This window comes from Dipodomys spectabilis, unplaced genomic scaffold (genome assembly GCF_019054845.1).
Source record: "Dipodomys spectabilis isolate Male_0828 unplaced genomic scaffold, ASM1905484v1 ptg000373l, whole genome shotgun sequence".
Taxonomy (NCBI): Eukaryota; Metazoa; Chordata; class Mammalia; order Rodentia; family Heteromyidae; genus Dipodomys; species Dipodomys spectabilis.
The window spans coordinates 2,651,557-2,677,903 of record NW_024871050.1 but is presented as its reverse complement, the minus strand read 5'-3'; the positions used below and the strand labels follow the sequence as shown (position 1 = coordinate 2,677,903).

At 36.2% G+C, this 26,347-nt stretch overlaps 1 protein-coding gene across 6 annotated transcripts in view; it reads right to left on the bottom strand.

Moving 5' to 3' along the window:
* Positions 1-309: 309 nt before the first annotated feature.
* Positions 310-26,347, bottom strand: part of Carf (calcium responsive transcription factor) — a 69,144-nt gene continuing 43,106 nt past the window's right edge. For 5 of the 6 annotated variants that reach the window (XM_042667014.1, XM_042667013.1, XM_042667015.1 and 2 more), the window contains 7 exons: positions 25,517-25,660; positions 21,500-21,733; positions 18,395-18,557; positions 16,275-16,338; positions 6,294-6,424; positions 5,517-5,883; positions 310-3,442 (listed from right to left, as the gene is read on the bottom strand). In XM_042667014.1, the coding sequence (XP_042522948.1) occupies positions 3,324-3,442; positions 5,517-5,883; positions 6,294-6,424; positions 16,275-16,338; positions 18,395-18,557; positions 21,500-21,733; positions 25,517-25,660 (1,222 nt within the window). In that variant the 3' untranslated portion in view covers positions 310-3,323. The remainder of the gene's footprint in view (positions 3,443-5,516; positions 5,884-6,293; positions 6,425-16,274; positions 16,339-18,394; positions 18,558-21,499; positions 21,734-25,516; positions 25,661-26,347) is intronic. The other variant, XR_006145302.1, reaches the window with a different exon arrangement.

Genomic DNA, 26,347 nt, shown 5'->3' with positions numbered 1-26,347 from the left:
TAAAGCTGCATTTTGTGTCCTAGTGCCAATAGATGGAGGAAAGAGGTTATTGATATTATATATTATGTAATATTGCTATTACATATATGGTTTTAAAATGCTGAATGAATGCTTGGCTGGAGTGCAGAGTACAGATCCCTAAGTGTAATGGTAACTAAAGTTATACTTTAAAACGCTCAGGTTTCAAACTAAATATAAATCTGTAGCCAAAATTCTCAGGTATTAAATTGTTTACTCAGAATCCTATATAAGATGAATAGAACTTTTACTATCTCCAGGAAAGTTATTTTAAAAACAAACAAAAGCAAGTATAAGAAAAAGCTATAGAATTTTTAATTAAAAATTACATTATAACAAAGACACTATACATTAAGTTACAATATATACACACATGTTTAAGGTCTTATATAAAACCTGTTGTACAAAGGAAGCAACATATGTTTCCTACCCACATGATTAAATGTATGTCCTGACAGGAAATAAAGAAAAAACACAAGCCGGTGTGCCTTAAAATTAGAAACTCTGATCAAGGCCAGATCCCAAAAATGTCGTTTCCTATCACTTTTGTAATGTTTAGGAAACATTTACTTTCATCAGATGTTAAAGCCTTTTCCTTTGAATATACCAGTTGCTTACATAGAAAATTGAAGGAAAAGTGCACTATGACTGTGTTTACCTCTAATTCACTGAAGTAAATATAAAGTTCATTTAGAGGTTTGGAACATGAAAACTACAATGAAGAAACAAGCTGAGCTGTAATTGTGAATTTCTAACTGCTTATTTTGAATGTACAACTCAGTAGTACAAGTATTACACCTTGTAATACATGATACAAAAGAACACATGTCCGATTCTGCTGTAGAGCTTTTAGGAGAATGTCAAATACAGATATTAAATTTTTTATTCATTTGTATGTAAGACCCTGTGCATTTAAAAATAATTAAACACTTTAAATATATAAACATCGTTTTCAAAAATGATGCTAGGCATCTTTAAATGCAATACTGACACATTGTAACTCAACATGCAGTTAGAGGAAAAATGAATTTTTAAAAACTCATTTCAAAACCATTTTTAAAGAGTTACTCATTGAAGTACTTACATGAAAATATTGATAGTTCCAGTTTCTGCCTAAAAACCAAAAGAGTATACAATTAGGGATTAAAACCTTCCTTCATGTTCTTGGACTTTTAAGGATTTTTAAATTTTATTTCCATTTGTTTGTGGGAACTATGCACTATGACTTTCTTCAGGATTGAAAAAGAACGACAACAAAAACAATAACAGAAGAGTTATCAATTCAGAAGAAAGTGAGAAAAAAAAGTTAACTGCATTTTTTGTTTCATGTCAGGGGCAGAGGGGTATTCTAGGACACGACCCAGGGCCAGGTACATGCTAGGCAAGCAAACTACTTCTAAACTACCTCTCCCTCACCTACATTTTGTTTTGGATTATGTACAAAGTCTGAATTCTTTGATATCTCTCATTCTCACAGGTAACTGGCTAGGATGTGTATTTTAGCAAACATTTCTCCTTAGCCACTCAACATCAAAAAAGAAAGGAATGTCTCCAAAACAATAGTTTAACTGGCAAAATATTGAATTATATTTCATTTTAAATACACATTATTGGAAGATGAAGACCAACTAAAATCTTGAAAAGTTTCCATGAAAAGAAGAAATAACAAGTGAAAATAGTTTTATAGTACAGCTGAACTATAAATTTTTGCAACTTAATCCTTTTATGCCTACTGAGGCTAATAAAAACCTGGGTTTGAGGTAACTAAGAATTGTGTTTAATTTAGTATAATTTAATGCTTCTATAATGGTAATAAGAAAAAACAATTATTCAATTCTTAGGAAAAGCAATTCTTACTAAAAATTGTATACATAGCTAAATATAAACTTTACATTAAATAACATAAATAATAAACCTTACATTGAAAAGGGTATAAATCTAAAGAGAAAGGAATTTTAGAATTCTTTTTATTTCCAATACATTTAGATACATCTTACATACTTGAAACAAAGTGAATTAGGAATGGGAGCCAAAAGTGACTGAGATCCATGTAATCATGGTAAATTTCATACTATATGTATATGCCTTGAAAATAAGCTTTAATAGCTATTTGAAATAACTATTTTTAAAACATAAAATTTTAAATATGCCACACAAATTTCTTTTGAGATGGGGGTCTTACTATTTATCTCAGGTTGGCCTTGAAATCACAATCCTTCTGTCTGAGGGCTGGAATTACATATGTGTACTGGATTACACTGATTTCTTGACAGCTATATTTAACATTTCTAGCTTGCCAATCTTCCAGAAAACAGATGCTTATAATGAATAATTTTTTAGTATTTATTTGCATTTGAAGCAAATACATTTACTTAACAAACATTTTAAAATGTTAAATGTATAACTTTTAAACTGTATATTATATACTTACCTTGAAATACTATGAACCCTAATACTCATTCATTAAGAACTATGTTATGGAAAAAATGTAAATACAATGCAAATTATTTTCTAATCAGCACTGAATCTTCAAAACAAAAAAAATCCTCTACTATCATCAAAAAGCCCCTCTTTCCAAATTCTCTCCATTTCTTTATCTTTTTACCCTTAGACAGGACTTTACTCCAGTACAGCTGAAATCCATGCCATATAATCTGATTTCTGTTGCTTATTTTATCAATTTAAGTAATCAATTTAATCAATTCAGTACTTACCAAGACACTTAAATTCTGTCAGTTAACCAATACTATAATATTGGTTTGTAGTGAAGAAGTTTGAAAATTACAAGGAAGAGGCTAAAATGAAACTGCAGTTTCCACAAATGCAACTGCTGGGCTTTATGTCATGGAAAATCTAATGCTTTATCTTTCTAGATAAGACACTATAAATATTTTCTCACTTACCTGCTAACTAAAAATTTCTTCACATCTTAATGACATACATATATCAGAACAAATATACACTCACATACTGTTTTTGTTATTGTTCTCCTTTGTCTATTAAGATCATAATTGGATATATCCAGGGATGGACTATGTTAACATTTGTGTTCAGAATAAATTACTGTGGATAACAATCTTTTGAAATCTGGATTATTAGACAATCAACAAACATAAAAATTATACAAAATAAAGAGTAGTATCTCTTAAGGAAGGTAAAAAATATGGAATTGGCAACAATATACCAGTTTTAAGTCAAACTAGTCTTCAGTCCAGTTATCACAATGCTGCATTTTGACAATATTCACCTTCTTTTATAAATATCACAAGTCACCAGAGTTGTAAATTCTGAAAAGCTTCAAAAATTTATGTAGCAGATAATGTCTTACAGTCCAATTTATTTTTTGCTTCCATAGACAATGTAGTTTCTTTGGGTTCTTGCTTAACTTGATTCATAGAAATAGTACCTTCCAGATTTTCTTCAACTTTGAAACCAAACATGAAAGAAAAATCCAAAAGGTTAATATACTTTATGATACTGCAGTCTTTTGAATTAGATGAATTTAGAAGAAAAGCAAACAGTAGTGTAGAAAAACTAAGCAGTAATTTAGAAAAATAATTGGTATGCTGAAAATACAATGCCACATCTTATATGACTGCTCTAACTTAGCTGTGTAAGCTAGGGGTTTGGTTATCTGAAACCTTTCAGAAGGCACATTATCATTCTGATTTCAAAGTACTTTAAACCAGTAGCATACCAGTAGTAATCTGTTAAGTGGTAAATGGAATGTCAAATATCAAATTTTCATCTCTCTCAAGATTCAGTTTTCCAGCTGCTCTATGGGTGTATCAGTTTGTCAAGAGTTGTGGAAATATGGAGAACCAACAAAGGATGAAGTTGAATGACCCCTGGAACTCATATCCAGATGAAATAGTCCCTCAAATTAATCTAGATACTAAAATCACATAACTGTGAATCCAAAGGCAGTCTCATTTAAAGCAATTTAGATTAGTGTTTCCAGAAATACTGTGGCACAAAACAGAGTGAGAAAACATGTTAGAATTGAAGAAATCTTTGGGAGGTAAGATAGACCTAGGTTTAAATCCCTCTCCTGTTACTTAGTAAATATGAGCTTCATGCAATTACTTAACTTCCCTGAGCCTTTGTTTTCTCACCTGTAGAATGGGGACACCAATAGTATTTTTGTGGGATTGTGAGAATGAATTCACATGTACTCCTCTTTCTCCTAATCTATTAAAGTTACTCAATAAATTACAAGTACCAAAGCCCTCTGGATGAGTTTTCTTTAAGGTAAGCTTCCAATAAATCTAAAAGATAGTAACTGTTTCTTGAAGGAGTTATATCACAATTTTCTTTACCCAGAAGAGCAATAATCAAGATGGAGGAAAAACATTATTTCTGTAAATATTTTCATACTTCAAAGCAAAAGAAATGTTCAGTCTAGAACAATCTGTGTTAAAAAAAAGTAACAGTATCATCAAGTAAGAGTTAACAGAGTTCTTTTCTTTCTTTCTTTTTTTTTCTTTTTTGACAGTCCTGGGCTTGATCTCAGGGCTTGGGCACTGTCCCTGAGCTTCTTTTGCTCAAGGCTAGCACTCTACTACTTGAAGTCACAGCACCACTTGTGGCTTTTTGTTTATGTGGTAGTGAGGAATTGAACCCAGGGCTTCATGCATGCTAGGCAAGCACTCTACCACTAAGCCACATTCCAGCCCCTTAACAGAGTTCTTGACTGGGTTAGTACTTAATGAAGATAACAATGTCTTAGACTAAACTCAGGTGCCCAAATCTTACTTGCCCTCTTTCAATGTCCACAGAACTCAGTATCTTCATCTTATTTCACATTTTTTTCTTTGTGTATGTATGTGTGCACATACCAATTTTTTCCAAACACTTTCCTTTTACTTGCTTCTATCATTTTTCCATACAATCTTTTTCTGGCTTTACAACATAATCTTATCTTTCATACATTGTTTTTCTGGTTTTAAATTCTTTTCTTGTTTTACATAACCACAGATTTTCCAGGGAAAAATAATTAAAAATGAATAATTTCAATAGGGTTAAGTAGTTAGAAATAAGGGGAAGAAAAAATGTAAGTTTAAGAGTTTTTTTTTTTTTTTTTTTTTTTTTTGTCGGTCGTGGGGCTTGAACTCTGGGCCTGGGCGCTGTCCCTCAGCTCTTCAGCTCAAGGCGAGTGCTCTACCACTTGAGCTACAGCGCCACTTCCGGTTTTCTGGTGGTTTATTGGAGATAAGAGTCTCACGGTCTCTCCTGCCCGGGCTGGCTTTGAACCGCGATCCTCAGATCTCAGCCTCCTGAGTAGCTAGGATTACAGGCGTGAGCCACCAGCGCCCGGCTAGTTTAAGAGTTCTTAAACTACTGAAATTTCCTTTTCTCTCATAATTTTGCTGGAGTTTTAAATATTATAACCCACTGGGTAGAAATGATAGTTTTTCTATCTGAACCTATCATAGTTTTTATCATAGTGAATGATAGTTCATAAAGACTAAAAAAATCATAAATTGACTTTAACTTACTAAGAGCTGAGTGGTTGTCTATAATTTGTATTGGAATGGTGTGCATATCTCCCAACAGAATCCTATGAACACTTCCTTCCAGATTCTCAGTATTTTCAACATCATCTTCCACCAGCTGATCCACGGCAACTAGAGTTTGATCTGGTTCTGGGAGGTTACCCATGGCAGAGGCAGTACTATTGTTTTGAGTTAGACATATATCTGTTTGAAGGCTATGACTTTGACCAAGCAGTAGAGAATTATTATTCATTATGGTACTTCCTGTAGAATTCAGAAGTCTTGAAGGACTGGAGGAGGGATGGTTATTTACTGATAGCAGATTTGGTGATCCTTCAGGGGAGGTGATTCTTGTTTGTAACTGCAAACCCTTTTAAGCAGAAGAGTCATATCAAAATACTTGTATGACAGTCTTATAGGCTATACTGTATTTTGAAAGAAATGGAACACAAACTAACAAGTATATAGTTACTATACACATTTTATTAAATATTAAATGAGAAACAAGAACCAAAGGAAAAATAACAAAATTTTACTGCACTTTTAGCTAACCTCCAACTTTTTTCAAAATATAGTTTTGAATTAGCATCTTAAATCATAATATTCAGGAGATTGATAGCAAAGAAATATTTAATTATTACCATTCTGAAACAATTCTCTAAAATCACTAGAAAGGAAACACCTACAAAAGGAGAAAATCCCCAAATTGGTTGTAAGCTAATCCAATATTAATATCAGGGGATATTAATGAAGTTTTCTTTCTCTAGTGTGGATACCTACCTGTAGTTGTGTAAATATTTTGGGCTGTAATGAGGGCAATGAGGAGAGCAATTGATTTGGCTCTGGAGACAAAGAAGCCCCTGTCTGAGTTGTTCCCACTTTGGTGGTAACTGATTCTCCTGGTGAATTTCCTGAATTATATAAAATACAAACTATTAAAACAGAATAGAGATATAATATATAATCTTTGTTCACTCATGTGTTGTTGGGCATCTCAGTAGATTCTATCATTGGCTATCATGAACAGTACTACCATAAACATAGATACACAGGTGTCTTTTTAGTATATTGATTTATTCTCATATATATAGATAGATAGATGTCTGGTAGTGGTAGTGTGGTTCTTAAGGAAGGTCATTTTTAGTTTTCTTGTTTTTTTTTTTTTGCTTATGTGGTGCTGGGGAATAGAACCCAGGGCCTCATGCATGCAAGGCAAGCGCTCTACCACTGAGCCACCTTCCCAGCCCTCATTTTTAGTTTTTTGAGGAAGATCAATACTGATTTCCATAGTGGTTGCACTAGTTTACCTTTTTTGTTGTTGTTGTTGGTCGTGTCTATGCCCTAGGGCTTTATGGAAGGCTGCATTTTATTTTATTTTTTATTACTTTTGTCGGTCATGGGGCTTGAACTCTGGGCCTGGGTGCTGTCCCTCAGCTCTTCAGCTCAAGGCTAGTGATCTACTACTTGAGCCACAGCACCACCTCCAGTTTTCTGGTGGTTTATTGGAGCTGATAGTCTACAAATTTTTCTGTCAGGGCTGGCTTTGAACTGCAGTCCTCAGATCTCAGCCTCCAGAGTTACTAGGATTACAGGCATGAGCCACTAGCCTCTGGCACTATTCTATGTTCCAACCAAGAGTTTGTGGGCTTTTTCCTTTCCTACTCCATCCCTGCAAGCATTTGTTGTTTGTTTACTTGATGGCTGCCATTCTTACTAGTGTGGTTTTAATTTGCATTTCTTTTATGACTATGGATGCTGAACATTTCATTAAGTATTTATTAACTATTTGTATTTCTTCTTGTAAGAACTTTTCAATTCACTTGCTCATTTATTAACTGGATTATCTGTTCCTTCCTGTTTAATTTGTTGAGGTCTTTGAATATTTTGGAACTTAATTCTAGAGAACTATTTCTCCCATTTTGTGTGTTGTCTCTTAGTTCTTGTGATCTGTTGCTGTGAATAAACTCTTTGATATAGTTCTATTTGTCAATTTTTGTTCCTATCTTTTGGGCAACTATTCTGAAATTTTACCTTTGCCTATAACTTCTAGATTTTTTTAAATTTTTATTTATTTTTTTATTGTGAAAATACTGTACAGAGGGGTTACAATTAGATGGGCAAGATAATGAGTACGTTTTTTATCAAGCATTGTAGCCTCCTCCTTTGTTTCTCCTTCCCATCCCTTCCCAGCAACTTCTAGATTTTTTTTTTCCATTTTCCTGTAGTTTATTAAAGTTTCAGGTCTTATTTTGAGCTCTTTGATCCAGTCCTATTTTGAACTCTTTGATCAATTCCCCCCCACCCCTCCCCAGGGTAAGAGACAGAAGCCCAGTTTCAGTCTCCTGAAGGTAGAAACCCAGTTTTCCCAGCACCATTTATTGAAGAGGCTATCGTTTATCCACTGTATATTGGCTTGTCAAAAATTAGTTGGCTACAGGTACCTGACTTTTTCCTGGTTTTTCTATATTGTTTTATTGGTCTTTGGGTCTGTTTTTGTGTGGGTACCAATGTGTTTTTGTTTCTGGTTTTGTAGTATAATTTGAAGTATGGTTATAGTGTTACCTCTGGCTTTGATCTTTTTTATTAAGAATTTTTTTTGCTATTATTTTTTTTAATGCATACATATGAGCTCTTGGATTGATTTCTGTAATTCTGTGTGGAATGATACTTGGATTTTGGTAGATATGAATTGAACCCATATACTACTTTTGGCAGTACAATCATTTTCATATTACTTCTGCTAATCCATGAACAGTTTTTCCAACTTCTAATGTCTTCCTTAATTTCTTCAAGGATTTGTAGTATTCATTGTGGAGGTATTTTCTTCCTTGGTTAATACCTAGGTATTTTGTTTTTGAGGCTATTGTAAATTGTTTTCCTGACTTCCATCTCAGCCTATTCATTTTTGTTGGGGGGTCTAGTTGTGGGGCCTGAACTCTGGGCCTGGGCGCTGTCCCTCAGCTCTTCAGCTCAAGGCTAGCGCTCTACCATTTGAGCCACAGCGCCACTTCCACCTTTTTTTTTTTTTTCTTTTTGCTTATGTGGTGCTGAGGAATCGAACCCAGGGCCTCATGCATACAAGGCAAGTGCTCTACCACTGAGCCACCTTCCCAGCCCCTCATTTTTGTTTTATAGAAAGGCTACTAACTTTTGAGTATTGATTTTATATCCTGTTATCTTTCCAAAGTTAGGCTCTCTCAGTTCTAGAACTTTTTGGTAATGTCTGTAAAGTACAGGATCCTATCACCAGTAAATAGGGATACTTTCTTCCTTCCCTATCTGTATGCTTTTTATTTCCTTCTGCCTTATTTCTCTAGCTAGGGAATAAGAGTGGGAAGAGTAGACAGCCTTATTTTGTTCTTTAGGGGAAATTATTTCAGTTTTTCCCCATTTAATAAGTTGGCTACAGGTTTGTTCTATTCCTAGTTTCTTCAGAACTTTTATCATACAAGGATATTGAATTTTGTCAAAGGCATTTTCTTCACTGATTGAGATAATTGTGTGATTTTTTTATTCCTGGTCCTGTTTATGGGCTGTTTTATATTTATTGATTTATGTATGTTGAATCATCTGCATCTCTGTGTGCTTTTTTTGTGTTGTTAAATTCCATTTGCAAGAATCTTATTGAGAATGTTTACATCAATGTTCATCAACGAGATTGGTCTATAATTCTATTTTTGTTGTTGTTACATCTCTGGTTTTCGAAAGGCTGTAAAACAGCACTGGTTAGTAGTGTTTCTTCTTTTTCTATCCATGAAAGAGTTTAGTGTAAGTTCTGTGAAGTTCTGGTGGAATATGGCCATGAATTGATCTGGCTCTTGACTTTTCTTTGTAGGAGGACTCTGTTATTGCTTCAATTTTATTGCTTGTCATAGCAGTTTATGTTTTCTTGGTTAAGTTTTAGTCAGTTCACTGTATATAAAAAACTTTCAATTTCTCCTAGATTTTCCAGCTTATCTGAGTATAGATTTTCAACATATTCCCTCATGATCCCTTGGATTTCTATTTTTATTTTATTATTCCTTTTTCACCTCTAATTTTATTAAGTCTCTTCTCTTTTTCTTTTGGTCAAATTAACTAGGAGCTTATCAATCTTTTTTTTTTGGGGGGGAGGGGGGCAGGTCCAGTCGTGGGGCCTGAACTCTAGGCCTGGGCGCTGTCCCTCAGCAATTCAGCTCAAGGCTACCATTCTACCACTTGAGCCACAGCTCCACTTCCGGCTTTTTTTTCCTGCTTATGTGGTGCTGAGGAATCGAACCCAGGGCCTCATGCATTCAAGGCAAGCGCTCTACCACTGAGCCACCTTCCCAGCCCCTATCAATCCTATTTATTTGTTCAAAGAGCCAACTTTTGTTTTGCTGTATTTTTTAGGTTTTTGTTGTTACTCTTTTTATTTTAGTCTTCACTAATTTATGCCCTAATGTTTACTAATTCTCTTCATGTGCTAGTTTTGAATTTGGTTTGTTGTAGTTTTTTGAGATGTATGAGTTGTAACATTGGCATTAAGCATTTTCTGGTTTTGGGATTTTTTTATTTTTGGCAATCCTGGGGCTTGAACTCAGGGCCTGGATGCTATCCTTGAGCTTCTTTGTGCTCAAGGCTAGTGCTCTACCACTTGAGACACACTTTCTAATGTTTAAGTGGTTAATTGGAGATGGAGTCTCACAGGGACTTTTCTGCTCAGGCTAGCTTTGAACTGTGATCTTCAGAACTCAGCTGCCTGAGTAGCTAGGATTACAGGCGTGAGCCACCAGTGCCTGGCTGATTTTTTTTTTCTTTTTTTCTTTTTTTTTTTTTAGCATTAGGCACTTATGGCTATGAATTTTCCTCTTAAAAATGTCCTTTGTTACAAGTTAACACGTAAAGTGGTTTTATATGAAAGATCAATCGTGATGTTTTGATTAGCAGCAATACCAGCTTTCATTTGTAATACACTTTGTGGCTTTGGAAGAAAAGGATTCTGTTATTGCTGAAGTGAATTATGTTATAAATGCAAAGAGCTATTAAAAAATATTTCCTTAAAAAAACCCCAAAAACTTCCTTTGTTGTATCTCAGAAATTCTAGGAGGATAGGTTTTTTCTTTCTTCTTTCTTTCTTTCCTTCCTTCCTTCCTTCTTTCCTTCATTCTGTCTGTCCGTTTGTTCTTTCTTCCTTTCTTTCTTTCACTTTCTTTCTGTCAGCCTTAGGGCTTGAAGTCAGGACCTGGGTGCTCTCCCTGAGCTTTTGTGCTAACGGTTAGTGCTCTACCACTTGAGCCACATCGCCACTTTGGTTTTCTGGTGGTTATGTGGAGATAAGAGTCTCATGGACTTTCCGGCCCAGACTATGACCCTTCGATTTCAGCCTCTTGAGTAACTATGATTATAGGTATGAGCCACCTGTGCCCCACTATGTGTTCATTTTCTTTAATCATCAGGGTCTTTTTGATTTCTTCTTTTATTTATTCAGTAACCCACATGTCATTCAACAATATATTGTTCAGTCTCTAACATTTTTTGTAGTGTCATTTGCTGTCAAGCTCTAGTTTAATGTCATTGTGATTAGACAGAATAAGAGCAGCTATTATAATTTTCTTGTATTTGCTCAGACTTACTATATGTTCTAGGATATGATCTAAGTTGGAGAAAATTCCAGATACTGAGAAAAATATGTATTGTGAGCCTCTACATTAAATATTCTGTAAATATCTTTTAATTCCATTTAGTCTATGATGTCATTTAAGTCTAAGGTTTCCATTGTTGGCCTTTTTGTTTAGATGGCATATCTGTTGGTGAAATAGGATACTGAAGTGTTCATTATTTTTTGATTTTTGGGTCTAACAGTGCTAGTAAATGTACGTCTTTTTTCTAATGGACCTGAATGTGCTGGTATCGTGTGTGTGTGTGTGTGTGTGTGTGTGTGTGTGTGTGTGTGTGTGTGTGTGTGTGTGTGTGTGTGTGTGTGAATCTCAACTCTAATTTTTTCTTTATAGACTATTCCCTTTGTTAATATAAAGTAACCTTCTTTGTCTTTACTGACTGATTTTAACTTGAGAAGATATAAGGATGGCCACTCCTGCCTGCTTCCAGATCTATTTGCTTAGAAGGTCTTTTTGATCTTTTAACCCAAGCCTGTGTGTTTCTGTGAGTGAGATATGTAACTTGCAGCAACAAATGGTTGCATAGGAGGCTCAGTATTTTTGCTCATGCTGGCATACAACATTTGTGCTATATAGTACCTCAACTTTGTGGTAGTTAACTGAAGAGTTCTGACATCTGTTTGCCTGGGTTGGCTTTGAACTGTGATCCTCACATCTCAGCCTTCTGAGTAGTTAGCATTATAGTGAACCACTGGCACCCAACTTCAAGGCATCTTAATTTCTAATGTCCTTTTATTTCATTCTGTTGCAGGTACCCAATACTATGCTACCATATCTTTACAACACTTGGGACTATTCTACCTTTGAAATCTCACATTCAAATATTCCATTCTCTGATCACAGTCTCTATTCTTATAGGAACTGTGTATAGGTACTTCACATTCCAAATAATTGGAATTATTTGTCAACCTTATATGACTCCAGTCAAAAGATTCTGCAGTCTTCTTCAGCTCTACCAACCATTCCTTCATAACATTCATTCCCTACCCATATTTGTGTCCAACGCCTAAACTTTCAGTAAATTACAAGTACCTTAAACACATCTGCCTTTGGTTATATTCCCTTGGTAAAGTCATATGTGGATGAATATGGCTTCCTATGACCATACACAGGAGAATATGTGGATGAATATGGCTTCCTATGACCACACACAGGAGCCAAGTGGTCCTGAAAAAGAAACTCAATTATTAACGGACATCAGCTTCAACTGAACCTTCACCTAAAACTGGCAATCCTTCCCTCAAACTCACATTATTCTTTCTGAGACCTTTACTATTATTACTGTTATTATTATACCTAGCTCTCATTCAGCTTTTTCCCCTCATGGCTAGTGCTCTACTGCTTGAGCCAAACCCCTACTTCCAGCTTTTTGTTGGGTTATTAGAGGCAAAAGTCTTGAAGTTTGACTGCCTGAACTGGCTCTGAACCTCAATTCTCAGATCTCAGCCTCCTGAGTAACTAGGATTACAGGTATGGCCCTTGGTGCCTGGCTCTTTCCTTATTCTTACTTGAAAAGATAAGCAAAACAGACAGAAATTTCTTCAACTTCCCATAAACATCTACATTGGTCTCTCTTCAAAGTCTCTGTTTTTACCTTAAAATACCTTCCCTCAACCTCATATATCTCTTAAAAGAATTTTTTTTTAAAGATGGGGTCTTCCTATGGATCCCAGGCTGGCCTTGAACTCAAACTTAAAATCATTCTACCTTTGCTTTTCAACTGCTGGGATTGTAGGCTTGCACTACCACTCCAGATTTTATAGAAAAATTCTTTGAAAAGTGGTTCATATTGTCCCTACCTTTTCAGTTATCTCAAATGTACGCTTCAACTATCCCAAAATGGCTTCCTCCTCATCCATTCCATTGAAATGATCTGGATCCTCTAGCTTCAAACCCTAATATGACATTTTTCCCTCTTCTTCCTCCCAACTCTCATCCATACCCACTTTACTCTTTGGCAGTATTGCTGAACTAAGTAATTGCCACCACAGTCAACAGTTCAAGTCTGAAATGCAGAGGTCATCAAAGGTCATTTTAACTCTTTTATCCCTTACTACACATACATCTACTCAACCATTAACAAAGTCTTGGTATTCTAATTTTAAAATAATTATTAAAGAAGGATAATTAAAGGAGTGAGATTTATTAGAATACATTATAAATGTATGTGGAAATGTAACAATGAAATCCTTCATATAACTAACGTAAGCTAATAAAGAAAAAATAACTATTAAAACTGTCTATAATATGTATATCACCAACTATAGACTAAACCATAATTACCTTCTACATGTATATATTGAAATGGCTTCCTAAACCTGTTTTTGCTTATCCAGTTTTAATTCCAAGTGCTACATATGGTAAATCCATGCTAACTTTCTTAAGTTCATTAAATATGACAAGCTGTTCCTTGCTTGGCTTTTCCATATGCTATTCCTATTTTTCCTCCAGTTATTAGCTTCAGAGTGACATTTTCAAATATCATTTCTTTATTGTCAATTCTATCATATGCCCAGCACTGAGTATAATGATTTAAGTATGTATAGAAGAACTCATTCTAAGAATTTAAAAGCTATTGTATTGATAAAGATACTTATAGGTTAATAAGTGAAATACCAAAGTACCATATAATATATACTTATTCACTAACTCTAAAGCATTTATTGAGAAGTTAACTTTTTAACAGGCATTTTTTCTAGGTACTAATTAGTTTGAATAAAATACAATACTTGCCTATTAAAAGCTCAAATAATATTCAGATACAGACAGGTAAACAATAAACTACCATGTTGAATGCAGGGGCAAATAGAAAAGAATGAGTAGTTCTCTTATTAGTAAGGGGTGAGGTTAAAAGATCACTTAAGTGCTATGAATGTAGCTCAATGGTAGAGCATTTGCCTAACATGCAAAAAATCCTGGGTTTGATCTCCAGCACTACAATAAAAACAACTTAAAACCAGAAATTATTACTTGGGTAATAAAAAGAGCTTGCCATGTAGAAGAGAAAAGACATTTCCATAGGAGAGAATAAAAGCAAAATATCTGAAATATGTCTGGAATGCTGATAGACAATAGAATAGGGCTGGGAAGGTGGCTCAGTGGTAGAGCGCTTGCCTTGCATGCTTGAGGCCCTGGGTTCAATTCCTCAGCACCACATAAGCAAAAAGAAAAAAGCCGGAGGTGGCGTTGTGGCTCAAGTGGTAGAGCGCTAGCCGTGAGCTGAAGAGCAGAGGGGCAGCGCCCAGGCCCAGAGTTCAGGCCCCACGACCGGACCAAAAAAAAAAAAAGAAATACAAGCCATACAAAACGGACAAAAACAGTTTCCAAATCAAGGTATCTTAAGGCTATCACTACCAGAATTAGCCAGCCCTCTAGCTGAGTATATTAATATCTATTCTCGAAATTTTTGTCATAAAGAAGCATGATTTTTTAAAATAGGAGATGCTTTAATAGGTGGAATTTTCTAGCTGCTCTTTGCCTTTTTGGGTCATGGTTTCCTTACTTATAAAATATATTTTTAAAGCAAGGCGCCAGTAGCTCATGCCTGTTATATAAGCTACTCTGGAGGCTGAAATCTGAAGATTACAGTTCAAAGCCAGCTTGGGCAGGAAAGTCTGTGAGAGTCTTATCTCTAATTAACACCCAGAAAACTGGAAGTGGTGCTACGGCACTAGCCTTGAGCAAAAAAGCTCAAGGACAGAGCCCAGGCCCTGAGTTCAAGAGCCTACAACTGCCCCCTTCATATATATATATATATATATATATATATATATACATATATATGTATATATATACTAAAAAGTTATATATATGTTATATACATAATATATTTATATACAGAGAGAGAGAGAAAGAAAGAGAGAGAGAGAAAGAGAGAGAGAGAGAGAGAGAGAGAGAGAGAAAGCAAGCGCCTAGAATCAGGCACAATAGCTCACGCTTGGACTCCTAGCTACCTGGGAGGCAGAGATCTAAGGATCAGGATCATGGTTTGAGGTCAGCTGGGGCAAAATGTTTGAAAGGCTTCATATAAGGCAATGGCACATGTCTGTCATCCCAGTAATGGAGGAAGTACAATGGCTGGACATAGTGGTACACTCCTGTCATCTCAAGTATGCAGAAAATTACAAATAGGTCCCCCAGGCATGAAAAGAGAACCTATCTCAAAAATAAGCAATGTAAAAAGGGGTAGCAGGGTGGCAAAAGTGACAGAGTACAGACCTATCAAGTGTGAGGCCTGGGGCCTGGGTATGGGGCTCACACTTGTAATCCTGGATACTAAGGTGACTAAACTTGGAGGATTGTTGGCTTAAATCCAGCACAGGTAGCAAAGTCCACAAAATTCTTTCTCCAAAATACCAAAGGATAGAACTAGTAGAGTGCTACCAGAACAAACAAGCAGGCTGAATAAATGTGAAGCCCTAAGTTCAAATTCTAGGATCAGAAAAAAAAAGTGTTAAGTGTAAGTTCAAACTCTGGTACTTACAAAAAAGGAAGAAAAAGAATAGAGGGAGAGAAGAAAGGAAAGGAAAAGGAAGAGGGAAAAAAGTATGGGATGGGGGTATAGGAGGGAAGCATAGTGGCTTATACCTGCAATCCTAGCTACTTGAGAGGTGAGACAGAAAAATTGTGACATTCTAGGCCAGCTGGGCTGGACAAAAAGTTAATGGGAGGCTATCTCAACAAACAAGCTAGGTGTGGTGGCTTTGGACTATAATTCAGCTATAAGATAGCAACGAGGACCAAGGTCCACGGCCAGACTTGGCAAAAGTACAAGGCCCTTTCTGAGAAACAATTAAGCAAAAAGGCTGAAGCAATAAAACATTTTTTGGTGGTATGGAGAACTGAACTCAATACATTCATTGATAGGTAATGAGTGAGGCCTCCCCAGCCCTTTTGTGTTTTCGGTTTATTTTTCAGATTGGGTCTTCTACTTTTGCTACAGGTCAGCTCTTTAGACAGCAGTCCTCCCACCTCTCCACTTCAATTAGCTAGGATTATAGGTAAAAACCACCAGCTCTAGCCTGTTATCTGTAAATTTTGATTAGATAAGATAGTATCTTAAGTTCCTTAAAGTTTTAATGTTCTTTGATTTAATACTATGCAAATATTCAAGATAACCCACCTTCTGCAAATGTAACTGTCACAGTTTCTCTGAGAATATTCTCACCATCTGTTGTCCACTGAAGCTGAAATGAGAATATTTATTTCAATAAAAAAAGTTACACAAAAATTTTTTATATAAAAATAAAAAGTTCTTTATGTAAAATGGTACCATAAACAAAGTTAAAATAAAAGCCACAGCTTAAGAGAAACAATATTTAGAAGGGAAAGAAATCTTAAAACATCAACATATGATTCTATTTTATTTTTATTTATTTGTTGTTATTGTAGAGTTGATATACAGAGGGGTTACAGTTACTTGAATCAGGTTATGAGTACAATTCTTTTTTTTTTTTGGTCGGTCGTGGGGCTTGAACTCTGGGCTTGGGCACTGTCCCTGCGCTCTTCAGCTCAAGGGGAGCGCTCTATCGCTAGAGCCACAGCGCCACTTCCGGTTTTCTAGTGGTTAATTGGAGATAAAGAGTCTCACAGACTTTCCTGCCCAGGCTGGCTTTGAACCGCGATCCTCAGATCTCAGCCTCCTGAGTAGCTAGGATTACAGGTGTGAGCCACCGACACCTGGCTATGAGTACAATTCTTTTTGAACCATGTCTCTCCTTTCCTTGCTCTCTCCCAGTTTTTCCCTCCTGTCCCCAACCACAAGATGCATCCATATAGTGCCTAGTGAGTACTGCTGTTGTATTCCTTCAACCCTTGTTCTACCTTTTCTGTGCTCCCCTTACCTTCCCAAAACAAACAAACAAAAGAAAAAGAAAACAAAAACAGCAACAATGGCAACTAAAAAACGTCGATTCCTTTTCTTGAAGTTCATTTCATAAAATATTACTTATATGATATGCACATAGCTATTGAGCCTTTGTCAACCACTCCTATGCATATCCTCCCTTTGGCCTCAGTATGTGAATATCTAGAGTCCTATGTAATTTATCATGTCCCAGTGTGTGTGTGTGTGTGCGCACACACACACACACACATATACATATATATTTTTTAATCATTTAGTGTGTGTACTTATAGATTTATAGGCACATTCTAGTTACCACAAACGAGGGAAACTATGCAGTCTGCGTTTCTTTGGCTCTGGCTTACTTCACTTGTCAGACTATATTTGTGCTTTATTCTGTAATTACTCTTTAGTTCACATTCTCATACCACAAGTATACCTCACTCTCCAAATATATTAGGTTCTTGAATTCATCTACCAAGAATATGCATAGGAAGTATAGGTGGTAATAATCAATTCTAACCAAATCTGCTTTATTTCTTGAATTCTGGATAGGATTAGGAGGCTATATTTTAAAAATGTTTCTAGATTCAAACACAGTACTGAACACTTCAAGAATTTCCTTGACTTTTACTATAATGAGGGATCTGAATGCTATAAAAGTTAGATAGTTATATAGAAAGAAACAGAAGTTCTACCTTTCATAAAGGTAAGAATCTATTCTAGTATTGAATTTGAATGAAGTTAGGAGAACAAAGGGTATTGCTACTCAGATTTTCATGCCACAATCACTACCTGTCTGAATTGTAATTAGTGATTTCTGGGTAGCAGTAGTAAAATTTCATCAGAATAAGCTATATATAGGAAAAACTATAATATCAAACTGTGAGGTAAAGCTGATACCCACATATGGCATAAGGATACAACAGCATCACCTCCTGAATTCAAGTTGGAACAATTCAACCTTGCTCATGTATTTTTTACAGGAGGGCTATATACTCAGTATACACTGAATAAATGACTGCTTAGCCATAAGAAATAATTCTGCAAAGAAAAAAATACTGATTTATAAGTGAAGATTAGTATTGTTGTTATTTTCAGATTGGAAATCCACTGTTTCTTCTTGTAAATGTAATAAAAAATTAGTCAAGTTATCATCTAAGAGGTCTAGCATTTACATTTTTGGTTGTCATATTGGTGGTACTAGAGATTGAATTCAGGGCTTCCCACTTGTTAGGCAAACACTCTACTACTTGAGTCACACCCCAGTTCTATTTTTTTCAGCTATTTAGATAGTCTAGTGGTAGACATCTCTATCAGGCCAAATAAAGAAGCTAATAAAGAGTCTCCAATAAAATAGTCCCTAATAAAATAAAGAACTATAGTTGTAATCATACCGTTGCTGGAATAATCTCTGAGTTATATACCATATCTCCAGTTCTCAGGGATTTCTGTACCTCATGGATATGATTTTTTATATCATTTACAGTTGGAAAAAATGATAAGTTATGTCTTTCGGGTACCTCATCAGGTTTGAACAGTTCTCTTTCTACAAATTTTCTGTAAAAAATATAAAATAGAATAAAAATATAAGTAATCTAGTAATTATACTTTATAATAAACATCTATAAAGTATTTTACAGGTCTATAAGAATAAGTATTTTATGTTTCCCACTTTAATTTTTTCCCATGTATTAAGTCAGAATTCACACAAGTTAAATAAAGAAATATTGTATTTTCATTGGTTAAAAGGCTAAAGCACATTACAGTGACCTTTTCATTTTTATGAATTTTATGAATTCATTTTATGAATTTAAAGGGCTCACTTCTCAGTTTAGGTATCATGTTTGTCAAACATAGTACAGAACTGCTAAGTATTTCCCTGAACTTTTACTACGCTCTGTGACAAGGTTACAATTATCATTCCCATTTAACAGATGAGAAAACAGAATACTTCAGAAGTTACATAATTTGCCCAACATGATAATTCTACCTAGTAAGAAATTGAGATTGAGCCTATACCCAAATTATACGCCAAAGCATCATGTGGTACTGTATCTAGCAGCAGTTTGACATGTTCAAACTTTACAAATAGACGAGAAGAAAGAAATAAAGACAGCATTGCTATATAGTCATATACAAATAAATGTATCAAGGGAATAACTAAGTTTAACAAATATATGTTTTGTATATTATACTCAATGAACCAAATTGCAGAATTGAGCCAGATGCTGGTGGCTCATACCTGTAACCCTAGCTATTCCAGAGGTTGAGATCTGAGGATTGTGGTTTGAAGACAGTGAAATTCCTTTTTTTTTTTTTTTTTTGGGTCCAGTCGTGGGGCCTGAACTCTGGGCCTGGGTGCTGTCCCTCAGCTCTTCAGCTCAAGGCTAGCGCTCTACCACTTGAGCCACAGTGCTACTTCTGGCTTTTTTATTTTTGCTTATGTGGTGCTGAGGAATCGAACCCAGGGCCTCAGGCATGCAAGGCAAGTGCTCTACCACTGAGCCACCTTCCCAGCCCCGACAGTGAGATTCTTATCTCCAATTAATCCCCAGAAAACTAGAAATGGCACTATGGCTCAAAGTGGTAGAATGCTAGTAAAAAAGCTCAGGGATAGCACCTGGGCCCTGAGTTCAAGCCCCATGAACAACAACAACAAAAAATAATAATAATAATAAATTAGAGTTGTATTATTCCTCTGTCCTTAATAAATCTCATTTCAAGTAGTTTAAAGTCAGTATATTGTCCTAGGTATAGTAAACAATGAATGGTTTTACCAAATTTTGGCTTTTTCTAAAGACATCCCAATGGAAATAAAATAAAAAGACTAAGTGAACTGTTAAATAGATGTCATGTATTAAATGAGAAATGATTTTAGAAAGTGCTAACTTTGCTGTTTAGATTATGCTACACAATAAATAGTAAGAGTCCCAATGGAATGATTCATGCTGTAATTCCAGTTACTTAGGAGGTGGAGATTAGGAGGATCATTATTCAAGGCCAACCCAGGCAGAAAGTTACAGAGATCCCATCTTAACACAGAAGCTACTTGTGATGATGCATACTTGTTATATCAGCTCATAGTGGGTGTAGGTAGGAGAATCACAGTCCAAGGCTTGCCCCAGAGATAACCACAAGACCCTATTCAAAAAAATAACTAAAGACAAAAGCCTGGGGGCATGCTCAAATGGCAGACTGAGTGCCTAGTTGAAAAGTCCTGAGTTCAAACTCAGGTTCTCCAAAACAATTTTAAAAATAGATCAAAGTAACTAGAAGGAGCATGATTAATATCAGAAACTAAGATAATTTGCATAGCCTACAGAATTAGGCTTAAATTTCAGTTCTGACTCTGCCTTTGAAGCCTATTATTCAACTACTTTGTGTTTCCATTTTCTCATATGTAGACTGAGTATAAATATACTCACTTTGTAGAGCTGCTTTAAGACTAAGATTATGTGTGTAAAGAATTATTTTAAATTATTTATTATTTTAAATTTTACTATTTTAAATTTAAACTTAATGTTAAATTATAATTATATAATATATAATATAATCATATATAATATATTATAATATATATTATTCATATAATACATAATATATTATAATATATATTACATATAAATACATTATATTGTTATGTACTATGTATTATATATGTGTAATATGTATATAATATGTACATATTATATATTATAATCTCTAATATATAATAAGCATCATAAATAATTTTAACTATAAATTTTATTATAACAAATATTTTTTTCTAATAAGATTACATTTGTACTACTCTGGTCTAACTACTGATAATCAAGGTAACAATTCATTTAAATATTTCTAACAATACCTTATTATAGTAAATATTTTCCCTATTTCATCTTGTAACAAAACTTAATTGTATTCCAAATAGTCTGAGATACATATTTCGGCTTAGATTTTTTTTTTTTTTGGTTGGTTGTGGGGCTTGAACTCTGGGCTTGGGTGCTGTCCCTGAGCTCTTCAGCTGAACTCTACCGCTGGAGCCACAGTGCCACTTCCGGTTTTCTAATGGTTTACTAGAGATAAGAGTCTCACAGACTTTCCTGCCTGGGCTGGTTTTGAACCTCAATCCTCAGATCTCAGCCTCCTGAGTAGCTTAGTATTACAGGCGTGAGACACTGGTGCCCAGCTTGGCTTAGATTTTAAATTTTTTGGTTCTTGAGAAATTTTTTTCTCTGAAAGTATTTATTATATAATTAAATTTATATATCACTTAGGATAGTCTAACTGGTCAAAAATATAATGTCTCACATGAGTAATCAGAGTCCTAATAAATCACATTATAGGTAAACTAGGGCATCTGCTGAAAATGATCAGTTCATAAATAAAGATTTTTTTGATATAAACTATGTTCCTTTTCCTCTGATAGCATATATTCTAGAAAGTATCAATGTTAAATGTGTTAAATAAACCAAAGCATAAAGATGAAAAACGCAGAAAAAAGCTTTCTTTTACTATACCGTAGCTGTTTTCTTACTGCATATACTTGTTCTACTCCCTGTGACACCAGCTCTTGAATCTTTTGTGCAACCTGAGGATGAAGACGTGAAGGTAATGCACAATTCTCATCTCTAAGTGCAGCTTCCTCTTCCTCAATAGAAGCCACAGGAAAGGGGGAGGGTGATAAAGGGAGGCAAGGAGTCTCTAATTCATGATACTGATGAGCTTGCTGTGTAGGTAACTGTACATACCACCTAATAAGAAAAAATATTTTAAAGGGTTACAGTTTAAATGCTGAAATTATTCATTATTATTACATAGAGGCAGGAATCATAAAGGGCACTTAAGTTATAATTCATCAAAAGAAGGAATATTCTTTGAAAAATTGAATAAAACTTAAAATACCCTCTGGTTAACCTTTCTAAGACTGATTTCATACCAATTAAATACAAACCTTTTTAAATCTTTTTTTTAAAGGTTAATCATTGGGCCATGTTTATTTATTTATTTATTTTTTTGCCAGTTGTGGGGCTTGAACTCTGGGCCTGGGCGCTGTCCTTCAGCTCCTCAGCTCAAGGCTAGCACTCTACCACTTGAGCCACAGCGCCACTTCTGGCTTTTTCTTTTTCTTTTCTTTTTTTTTTTTTTGGGATCGGTTGTGGGGCCTGAACTCTGGGCCTGGGCACTGTCCCTCAGCTCTTCAGCTCAAGGCTAGTGCTCTACCACTTGAGCCACAATGCCACTTCTGGCTTTTTTCTTTTTGCTTATGTGGTGCTGAGGAATCAAACCCAGGGCCTCATGCATGCAAGGCAAGCGCTCTATCACCGAGCCACCTTCCCAGCCCCTGGCTTTTTCTGTTTATGTGGTGCTAAGGAATCGAACCCAGCTCCTCATGCGTGCAAGACAAGCACTCTACCACTGAGCCACCTTCCCAGTCCCTCTTTTTAAGTCTTCATTCATTCACTTTCACTGGTCCTAATGTTGAGGGGGATGCAGAGATGTAAGCATATATGAGAATGGCATTTTAAATTTCATATTAATTAAATTTTAATTCAAATTAATTAAATTAAAGTTGAAAGTCATCATCTTTTGCATTGCATACTTGCCATTCATCAAACATGTGTCCCACATTACATTTCTGTGAGGTACCTGTCACCTTATTACTATAGTACATTATAATTCAGAGCCTATCAAGATTGAGTTTTTGGGTTAGCAGTATGGCTCAAGTGGCACAGCATCTGACTAGTAAGATCAAGGATGTAAGTTCAAATCTCAGTATTGCAAAGAAAAAATGAGCTGAGTTATTTGGAAGAAATCTCCTTAACAAGAACTCAACATGTTGCCTCTATATCATTCCTAGCTCCTACTGGCCCAAAGAACAAAAGAATTAACAACAAAAAACAAATTCTGGGGGGGGGAGGGGGAATGGGAAGGGATGAGAAGGGGAAACAAAGGAGGAGGCAACAATGCTTGATAAGAAATGTACTTATTACCTTGCTCATGTAATTGTAACCCCTCTGTATGGTATTTTCACAATAAAAAAAAGGAAATAAAAAAGGTAAAAATAAAAAGGCTTGGGTATACCGCACACACACAAAAAAACAAATCCTACAAAAAATGAATTGAGAGCTGGGAAGGTGGCTCAGTGGTAGAGCGCTTGCCTTGCATGCATGAGGCCCTGGGTTTGATTCCTTGGCACCACATAAGCAGAAAAAAAAAGCCAGAAGGGGGCGCTGTGGCTCAAGTGGTAGAGTGCTAGCCTTGAGCTAAAGAGCTGAGGGACAGTGCCCAGGCCCAGAGTTCAGGCCCCACAACCAGACCCCCCCCACCCCAAAAAAAAAGAATTGATATGGTAGGATATTTTTAAAGCATATGTATATATATAAATTATATATACATGCATGTATATATATATATGTTTTCTTCAAGTAGTTGTAAAAAGGGGTTTCGATTAAACATGTCAATTTATGTGTACAGTGCATCTTCATCAGAGTTACTCCTAGAATACTATTTGATACATCTATAGAAACTTTTTACAATGATTAATATCAAACAAAATGAGCCTACTTAAAAATTATAAACAATGTTTTCCAAGTTTTAAGGATATAATTATTGATTCAATTTCCTCATACATCTGAATGTTTTTTTATTAAAGGTTACACAAAGCTGCTGGGCAGTGGTGGTTCCCGCCTGAAATCTCAGCTACTCAGGAGACTGAGACCAGAGGATTGCAGTTCCAAGCTAGCCCCCGCAGGGAAGTCCATGAAAAACTTATCTTCAATTAACCACTGAGGTAGAGCTGTGGCACAAGTAGTAGAGAATTTGCCTTGAGTAAAAAGTTCAGGGAGGCTTGATGCTGGTGGCTCATGCTTATAATCCTAGCTACTGGGGAGGCTAAGATCTAAGGATCATGGTTCAAAGCCAGCCAGGCAGGAAAGTCTGTGACTTTTTTTTTTGTTGTTGTTGTTGGTTATGAGGCTTGAATTCTGGGTCTGGGCGCTGTCCTTCAGCTCTTTAGCTCAAGGTGAGCACTCTACCACTTGAGCCACAAAACCACTTCTGGTTTTCTGGTGGTTTCTTGGAGATAACAGTCTCATGGACTTTTCTGCCCAGGCTGGCTTTGAACCACGATCCTCATGATATCTCAGCCTCCTGAGTAGCAAGGATTACAGGTGTGAGCCACTGGTATCTGGCTGTGACACTTAATCTCCAATTATTTACCAGAAAACTGGAAGTGGAGCTGTGGTTCAAAGAAGTAGAGTGGTCTTAAGCAAAAGAGCTCAAGGACAGCACCCAGGCCCAGGACTGGCGCACACATGCGCGCACACGTACACCTACACATGTACACCCACACCCACTCACGCACACACACGATTACACAAAACTATTTCCCTTCTATTCAACTTCATTATATCATAATAAATTCTTCACCTGGGCACGCATATAAAGAATAAGGAAGAAAGCTAATGTTTGTTTCTATTTAAACATGAAACATGAAATGGGATTTTATTTAAGGCCCAGGATTCATTTTTAGCTAATAGTAGTCAAAGATAGGTGGGGAAAAAAAAATCATACAAACAAAAGTTAGGAACAAATTGTGTTCCTAAATATCTTAAATAAAATACTAAAAGTAAAATGAAATGCACTGCTAAATATGTATTTTTCATTTTGGGGACAAAGCACAAATATACCAAATTTTCTATTGTATATAGTATATAGTAAGGTATAATTCAGGCAGATGCTAACACTAGGATGAATTATCTACAATGTTTGGCTGATAGATGCAATAAATTATTCAATGGCAACTAAATAGTACTGCGATACCTACTTTATAAAAGCATTTCTTTGGTCCAAGACTGGGATTTGAACTGATGTATCTGATGATTTCACTCACTGTCTGGCACCCTACCAATTGAACCACACCTCTAGCCATAAAAGCATTTCTTTTTTTTTTTTTTTTTTGGTCGGCCGTGGGGCTTGAACTCTGGGCCTGGGCGCTGTCCCTCAGCTCTTCAGCTCAAGGCGAGCGCTCTACCAGTTGAGCTACAGCGCCACTTCCGGTTTTCTGGTGGTTTATTGGAGATAGGAGTCTCACGGTCTCTTCTGCCTGGGCTGGCTTTGAACCACGATCCTCAGATCTCAGCCTCCTGAGTAGCTAGGATTACAGGCGTGAGCCACCAGTGCCCGGCATAAAAGCATTTCTTAATAAAATAATTAGAAGGGGCTGAGAAGTTGGCTCAGTGGTAGAGTGCTTGCCTTGCATGCCTGAGGCCCTGGGTTCGATTCCTCAGCACCACATAAGCAAAAAGAAAAAAGCCGGAAGTGGCGCTGTGGCTCAAATGGTAGAGCACTAGCCTTGAGCTGAAGAGCTGAGGGACAGCGCCCAGGCCCAGAGTTCAGGCCCCACAACCGGACCCAAAAAAAAATAAAATAAAATAAAATAAAATAATTAGAAAAGATAATTAGAATTTCTCTTTAAAAAGAACTCTTATAAAGGAAGATAATTAGGAAGTAAAATAATTGTATAAATGTCATACCTAAGAACGCCACCAGCATCTACCAAATTCTTCTTTAGCATGTTGAAGGCTTTCTCCTGTTCCATTCTAATTATTTTCTTGTCAATTTTGGGATCTGTAGATACTCTATATTCAGGAAACTTCTGTACCTTCTTAATGTAAATCCTGTATAGAAGATATAGGAGAAATTGTTTCGTCACATTATGATATAACTTACTAATCAAGAGTTAGGTATAGGGCTGGGAAGGTGGCTCAGTGGTAGAGCGCTTGCCTTGCATGCCTGAGACCCTGGATTCAATTCCTCAGCACCACATAATCAAAAAGCCGGAAGTGGCGCTGTGGCTCAAGTGGTAGATCACTAGCCTTGAGCTGAAGAGCTGAGGGACAGCGCCCAACTCCCAGAGTTCAGTACCCATTACCGGACCCAAAAAAACAAACAAACAAGAGTTTAGCTATAATCCTAGCACTCAAGAGGCAGAGGCAGGAAGACTGTGAGTTTAAGTCCAGCCTGAGCTACATAGTGAGACCCTGTCTCCAAAAAAAAAATCAAAAAGAAATAAAGACAAAGACCCCTCACTGGCGGATGGCATTGCTCCATCCCACCAAAACCACTCAGCCCCACAGCCCCTGGAAAGGAACTCCAGAACTGCAGGGGTCTACCCACAGAACACCAGTGAGAAGACTCCCAAGGTGCTGGTGCTGACCTGGATAGCGCAAACAGAGACAGAAACCTTGAAGCTCAGAACGGTGTGAAGACCCCTCCCCTACTCCACTGCCGGCAGCCAGCACAAACTGCCCCCCCCCACCGGCCCCGTGGTGCTGACCCAGGCAGCATCAACAGAGGCAGGAGAG